We start from the raw sequence: 7,977 nt of genomic DNA, 5'->3' as shown, positions 1-7,977 counted from the left end.
GGTTATTTAGGCCTAATCGAAGTTGTATTGAGAGTTATTCAACCCAGTCCAAGCTGAATTTACAACTTGATTATGTCTGCGTAAGCCCAACACAAGTTAGGCTTGCATTGCCTAAATTTGTCAAAAATTTTGATTTTTTTTTTTTTTTGGCAACTAAGTTGATTAATTTCTTAAAATTATATTATGTTTACATTTTTTTTTTGATAAATCATTAATAATATTTTAAAAAATAATTTATATAATGCAAGAGAAATGAAAAAGAAAGAGATGAGCAATAGGAATTATCCTTACTAGACTCTAAGGAATTATCATTACTTTCTCAATAAGAATTTGAATTGAGTTGTGTGTATGATATGAATAATGTAATTACCTAAAATTTCACATATCTCAAGCATTACCCATATATAGGGAATATAATCTAATGATTCAAATTATTTAAATATTATTTGATGGCTAATAATTTATATGTATATTTAATATATATATTTCAATTTTCTGGTTGTTTGGATTGTTTGTGTCTCTACCCAAGCTCATCTCAAATTTAATTTGAGTTTTGAAATTTATACTCAAATCCTCACCAAATTTAAAAATATATTATCTAAACCTTAAAAAATTTCAAACTGAACTCAAATTGCTCGAATTGAGCTCACTCAAGTTATAGGTCATGCAACCTACGCTTATTATTAAAGAGTAGAGTTTGATATAAATTGACAATACATAAAGGATAAATATGAGTTTTTTTATTTTTTAAATATTTATTTATAAAAAAGAAAAACTAATATAGTGAGACCAACTATGGTGGACCCTCTCCAAGTGGGGACTCGAAGGAGTTGCACATGATGTATCATTAATTTAAGAAAGATATATATTATATTTTTTGGTAGTTTTTATTTTTATTATTATTTTTTTGAAAGTTGTTATTTTTAGGGTTGATTTTGCTTTGTATGATAAAAGGAGAATTATACAATGTTTGAAATATGCCCGGACGTTGGGACTGCCATTTGACAATTGGAAAATGTTATCATGATGTTGACCTCCTATATTCATTCATGACATGAGCATTTATTTATTTTTTTTTTAATCTTAACATTGCATACAAATTGAGGTACGTGCCTTATCACCTGTATATGATTGTCATACAATTAAATTTTTACCTTAATGTTTAATCCAACTAGATCAAAAGGTGTGATGAAATTGGCTATAGTATTAATTTTGGTTATTCATTTAGCATGTGTATGTATATTCATTTCTTGATATTTTTATTGTATTTAGTGATGGAGTCAGGATTTATTATCATTTGATTCAATGAATAATCAATACATTAATATTAACTTATTGAAGAAAAAAAAAGAGCAAAAATGTAAAATGTTAAAAATATCATATTTTATTTTTTTATTTTGAATTAAATTTTCAACAAGAATAATATTTTAGAAAACTTTTTCAACACTTTTTTTTTTTTTTTTTTTATGTTAAAACTTGGTATTCTCTTCAACTATATATATTTTAGTGGGATTATTTTAATAAAATTTCAAAATTTCACTTAAGTTTTTGAATTATCCTAGGAGATTACAAAATATTAGTTAAAATAATGAATCAATCCCAATTATCTCTCAAATTTCAATGTGTTCAAATCAATTCACATGCTAATGTAGCTATGCTCGTGATTGTAATCTTTTAAGAGAAGTGATATGTAGCTCGAAAAGCCCTCCCCTCCCCCCCTGCCGCGCGCGAATCGCCCTAATTTGAGAAGAAGAAGAAGAAGAAGAAGAAGCAAAAGAAGAGAAGGAAGAAGAAGAAGGACTGGATTTGGAGGAGCCAACATCAACCGGGCTGGGCAGGGGGCGGAGGCAGAGGCGAAGGCGGGGCGGAGACGATCGGCCGACGAGCTGCGACGAGCGACGACGAGCTGCAATCGGAGGGGCCCTCTCTCTCCATTCCCTCTTCCCCTCCTCTTTCTCTTCTCCTCTCTTCTTCTCTTTTCTCTCCCTCTTCTCCTCCATTTTCAGTCCTGCATTTAAAAAAAAAAAAAACTGCCCAAAACGACGTCGTTTTGGGCAGTCGGGGGATTCGGGGAGTCAAAATTCGGGAGAAAAATTATTTTTGATCTTTTAATCAATTGAATACTTTCAATTATTAAAATTGATGATGTAACACATACAATTTTTTAAACTTATATGACCAAATTTAAAAATAAGTTCCAGAGAGGCACCGTGAGATCGACCTTCAGGGTCAGAGTTATCATTTATAATTTTGATATTATGCTTTTCTTACATGAATTAGAAGTTTTCGCATTGGCACAAAATAAAAATAAAAAAAACCTTCACACATACCTCATTTTTTAATTGTATTTATTTCTATTTCTTAGTAAATTTGGGAACTTAAAATAATAGTCAAAATGTCAAAATGTCATTAAAAAAGTTAAAAAAACACCCAGTTATAAAAATATTTTCTTTTATCTCTATTTTTTATATGTTTTTCATAAAAAATTAAAAAATCATTCTAAACATACTAATTTTTTTTTACCTCATATTTTAATTAAAAATTATTAAAATAATCGATTCTCAAACCAATCCTTAAATGATTATTTATTTCTACCATTTTATCCTTATTGTATTAAATATAGGAAAAATTAGTCTAAAGTCCCTCTCCCATTTTTAGTAATGAAAAATATCCACAATATTATTTTTTTATGTGTCCCTCTCATCTATCACAGAAAAATTCAGCCCCCTTTCTTTTGTTTACTCTCACTCATCACCACGATCAAACACGCACACACAGAGAGTTCACTACACACAGACATATACATACATACATACAGAGAGAGAAACCCAGAGCTTTCTAGAGAGAGAAAATGAAGATGATCGGAAAAATAGTCCTTTCTCTCCTACTCATCCTCATCATCGTCATCACCTACTCCATTCTCTCCATTCTGGGAAAAACAGTCCCTTCCTGATCAGCGATGGCGACATCGGCCTTCAAATCAACCACGAAGAGAACGCTGATCAGCTCTCCATCAAATGCCGCCGCCGAATCCGGTTCCTCCACCAAACCTCACCGCCGCTCAAGGAGTCTCAGCCTCTTCTCCCGGCTTCTTCCGGACCCCCCTGAATTCGCTTTCATTCAGGCAAAATGCTTGGAAACTGGAGAAACTATGGCCATGAAAAAGGTCTTGCAGGACAGGCGGTACAAAAATCATGAGCTATAGTTAATGCGTTTGATGTATCACCCAAATGTGATTTCTTTGAAACACTGTTTCTTTTCTACAAGAAGTAAAGACGAGCTTTTCTTGAATTTGGTCATGGAATATGTCCCTGAGACTATGCGCAACGTTCTGAAACATTACAATAATTGATATATAAAATAATAATAATTCGTTTGAGAATTAATTTTCTTAATAATTTTTTATAAAAAAATATATGAACAATAATTTTTTTTAATTTTATTATACTAGCAATTGACCAACATTCTAGTATTAATACAATATAAAAATATGATAAATATTATGTTATGTTAATAAATAAAATGAAGCGGGTCAAAATGTTTCAACCATTATCTTTAGACTAGTAGGCACTTTTCCTGTAGGAAAAGAACAAAAAGACAAGAATGCCGGGGGGAGCATGAAGCATATCCTAAACAAGAACAGCAAACAGTCCAACTTTCTCTTTGACGGTAGTGTATACAATGAATGGAGATGGCAAATGGGGGGGTAGTTTGGTACTCTCACACGTTGCTCTTCTTTGCCCCACCCTCTCTCTTTCTCTGCAAAAAAGTTAATAAAGTGTTATGGCATATGATCAGTGTGTGAGAGAGAGAGAGACTAGTGGCTACTTTCTCAATTTACAGCCACTCTGGAGACAGAACAACAAACACCTACCTAAATAATTTTCTGTAAATTCATCCCTTCTATCTACTAATTATTTGTTATTACTACTACTACTCTATGTTGTCTTCTGGTGGATAGTTCTCTCTCTCTCTCAGTTTTCACAAACATATTCTCTTACAATGTCAGCATTGTAGCAGCAATCCTCTCCCACTTCTATTCAAGGCATTTCACCTTCTTCTCTTCTCTCTCTCTCTCTCTCTCTCTCTCTCTCTCTGCAACAAGTATCCTCCAATCATGTCTTCCAAATCCAAGTAAGTGTACTCTCTCTTGTCTCTCTCTAAACTTGTTTTCTTTATATCTGATTTGGGTTTTACCATGTTTACTTTGTTCTTTGCTTGATCTTTTTATTTGGTTAGTTTTCTTCTAATTTTCTGATTTGTTGGTTGATCTGCTTTCTGACTTATTTGGGGGTTTCTTGATTTTATTCTTTTTTTAGTATTTGACCCTAGTTCTTCTGGGTTTTTTCTGTTGATGCTCTGATTGATTGTTTGGATCTGACTTTGAATCTTTTCTTTTTGTGCACTAATTTTCAGGCTAAATTTGTATGTATATATATATATATTGTGTAGTTTGTTGTATTAGATGTTGCTTGTGAAACGATGCTAATGTCCATGTTTGGTTCTGATCCATCTTTATCTCTATGCCCTTTGCACCCTATTCTTAGGAATTGTGTTTGTGTTTCCTGCATTGTCTGTATTATGAAATGGGTTCTCATAGTTATGAAGTTTAAAATTGAACAGGTCTTCTTTATCTGAACCTTCCAACAACAAAGCATCGCCAGCAACTCCTAGGGTCAGTAAATTAAGTAGGGGAGTGGCTAAATCTGATGCTGATTCACCCTCTCCTCTGCAAAACTCACGCCTTTCAGTTGATCGGTCCCCGAGATCTGCCAATTCCAAGCCTACCGTTGATCGCCGCTCTCCAAGGCTCGCTACCCCTCCTGATGTAAGATCACCATACTATGAATTTTCACAATGCAGTGTTTGGTTGCTTCATAGACCTATAAATTTGGGGTTGGATTTAAATTCCATGTACTTCATATCCACAAATTCCATAAACAACTTGTTTGCCAAAGAATAGGTTTAAAATCAAATCCTTTTATTTGTTAGTAAATTTAAATTCCATATACTTCGTATCAACAGAATTAGGAAAAACAACTTGTTTTCAAACTCCAAAGAATAGGTTTAAAATCAAATCCTTTTATTTGTTAGTAGACATGGCTAAGTTGTGAATTGAGTGTAACATTTGATTTGCATTCTATCTTGATTTTGATTTTTCAGAAACAACCCACACGGGTATTGAAAGGATCGGAATTACAGGCTCAATTGAGTCTTGTTCAGGAAGATCTTAAGAAGGCACAGGAGAAATTGGTTTTGGTTGAGAAAGAAAAAGCTCAGGCAAATGAAGAATTAAAAGAAGCCCAGAGATTGGCGGAGGAAGCAAATGAGAAACTCAGGGAGGCTTTGGTGGCTCAAAAACGAGCCGAAGAAAATTCTGAGATTGAAAAGTTCCGGGCTGTTGAAATGGAACAAGCCGGAATTGAGGCGTCTCAGAAGAAGGAAGAGGAGTGGCAGAAAGAGATTGAAGCTGTGAGGAACCAACATGCTTTGGACGTGGCTGCTCTTCTCTCTGCTACTCAGGAGATCCAAAGGGTTAAGCAGGAACTGGCCATGACTTGTGATGCAAAGAACCAGGCACTTAGCCATGCTGACGATGCAACTAAGATTGCTGAGATTCATGTTGAGAAGGTAGAGATTCTCTCAGCCGAGTTGGTCCGGTTGAAGGCCTTGCTTGATTCCAAGCTTGAAATGGAGGCCAATGAGAACACCAGATTGGTCTCTGAGCTGAATTCTGAGATAGAGACTCTGAAGCGAGAACTTGAGAAAATGAGGAGTTATGAGGAGAATTTGGTGGAAAGAGAGGCTTCCATAGAACAACTTAATGTTGAGCTGGAGGCTGCAAAAATGGCTGAATCATATGCACGCAATTTAGTGGAGGAGTGGCAGAAAAAGGTTGAGGATTTAGAGGCCCAGGCTGAGGAAGCAAAACGGTTGGAGAGATCTGTGTCAGAGTCATTGGAGTTGGTCATGAAACAACTAGAGGGAAGCAATGATTTATTGCACGATTCAGAATCTGAAATTGTTTCTCTTAAAGAGAAGGTGGGTTTATTGGAAATCTCAATTAGCCGACAGAGAGGGGATCTTGAGGAATCTGAACGCCGCCTTGATATGGCCAAGGAAGAAGCCGCTGAAATGGAAAAAAAGGTCGACTGTCTAAAGTCCGAGCTTGAAACTGTGAAGGATGAGAGAACCCAGTCCGTGAACAATGAGAAACTTGCAGCTGCCAGTGTTCAAACCCTGTTAGAAGAAAAAAACAAACTCATAAATGAATTGGAAAATTCGAGGGAAGAAGAAGAGAAAAGTAAGAAAGCAATGGAAAGTTTAGCTGCAGCTTTGCATGAAGTTTCTTCAGAAGCGAGAGAAGCCAAAGAAAAGCTTTTGTCTACCCAAGCAGAGAATGAAAGTTATGAAGCCCAAATAGAGGATCTGAGGTTGGTTTTGAAAGCGACAAATGAGAAGTATGAAACAATGCTTGATGAAGCGAAGCATGAGATTGTTATTCTTAATAATTCAATTGGACAATGTAAGCATGAGTTCCAGAATTCTGAGGCTGAGTGGAAGCAAAAAGAGCTTCATTTGATGAACTGTGTAAGGCAATCAGAAGATGAGAACTCTTCAATGGGAAAAGAAATAAGCAGGCTGATAAATTTGCTGAAAGAGGCCGAGGAAGAAGCTTGGGCAACAAAGGATGAAGGAACTCAGCTAAAGACCTCTCTGAAGGAAGTTGAGTCTGAGGTGGTTTATTTGCAGGAAGTTCTTGGGGAAGCAAAGGCTGAGACCATGGGATTGAAGGAAAGTTTTCTGGACAAAGAAAATGAATTGCAGAGTGTTATTCAGGAGAACGAGGAGCTTCGAACAAGAGAAGCTGCTTCTCTTAAGAAGATTGAGGAGTTATCTAAATTGCTCGATGAAGCAATGGCCAAAAAGCAAGCTGAGGAAAATGGTGAGCTTTCAGACAGTGAAAAAGATTATGACATGCTCCCAAAGGTGGTAGAATTCTCTGAGCAGAATGGAGATGGTAGAGAAGAGAAGATGAAACCGGAGCTTCCAACCCAACAATGTGAACAAGCTGTAAAAGAAAATCCTCCCATTGAGAACAGTGTTTTGTGTGATGAGGAAGTTCATACCGATACAGCTGAAGTTGAGAATTCAAATGTAAACCCAAAAAAAGATTATGAGAGCAAAGTACAAGAAGAAGAAGATTCAGCAGAGGTTGAGTTTAAGATGTGGGAGACCTGTAAGATTGGAGAGAAAGACTTATTGCCTGAGAAAGAACAAGAACAAGAGCAAGAGCAAGAGCAAGAGCATGAATCCTTTGAAGAGGATCTGGACTCAAAGGTGGAGGGTGGTCAGAGCAATGATCATTTAAATGGTTTATCCTCAGCAGAAAACCTTGATAATGGAGAAAGCCCATCATCAAAACAACATCCAAAGAAGAAGAAGCCTTTGCTTCGCAAGTTCGGTAGCCTGCTTAAGAAGAAGGGCACTAGCAACCACAAATAATGGATTCTGTTGAGCAGGCAGGTACAATTGGATTATATTGAGTACCTGAATGTGTTTGTTTTATGTGTTTTCCAATTTCCAGAATAGGGGAAAGAAAGATAAGATATAAAGAGGCTTGTATTATCTTTAGATTTTTTATTTTCTTCCTTTTCTTAAATGTGATTGATTACCAGTTTGGGGAGCATCTTGTCTGCGATTGAGAACTTTGTAATATTTCTTACTTAAATTTGGTGGAAAGGAGTGGTAACTTCTAAAATTGTATCTTTTTATGCTTTCATCTGTTTTACGTGGGTAAATTTCTGTTCATTCTCTTAACTTCTTTTATGGCGAACTTGATCTCTTTGCATTTTCATTTTTTTCTTCATGGTGTCATAAGGAGACTTCGCATCTCTCTCTCGTCTTGTCCATCTAACACTGGAACTCGTTGAATTTGAGGACGATTCCATAACCCGAATGCAAAATAAAAATCGC

At 35.6% G+C, this 7,977-nt stretch overlaps 1 protein-coding gene across 1 annotated transcript; it reads left to right on the top strand.

Moving 5' to 3' along the window:
* The first annotated feature begins 1,455 nt into the window (after positions 1–1,455).
* LOC114310846 (WEB family protein At3g02930, chloroplastic) lies at positions 1,456–7,767 on the top strand. The gene is made up of 3 exons (XM_028256944.2): positions 1,456–4,134; positions 4,624–4,828; positions 5,164–7,767. The coding sequence occupies exons 1-3, from the start codon at positions 4,118–4,120 to the stop codon at positions 7,504–7,506; spliced, it is 2,565 nt and encodes an 854-aa protein (XP_028112745.2). The 5' UTR covers positions 1,456–4,117; the 3' UTR covers positions 7,507–7,767.
* The last annotated feature ends 210 nt before the right edge of the window (positions 7,768–7,977 follow it).

The sequence above is a fragment of the Camellia sinensis genome, chromosome 1 (assembly GCF_055761805.1).
Source record: "Camellia sinensis isolate YWXY chromosome 1, ASM5576180v1, whole genome shotgun sequence".
Lineage (NCBI taxonomy): Eukaryota > Viridiplantae > Streptophyta > Magnoliopsida > Ericales > Theaceae > Camellia > Camellia sinensis.
Note: the sequence above shows the minus strand (reverse complement) of the source record. Positions and strands in the feature narration are given on the sequence as shown.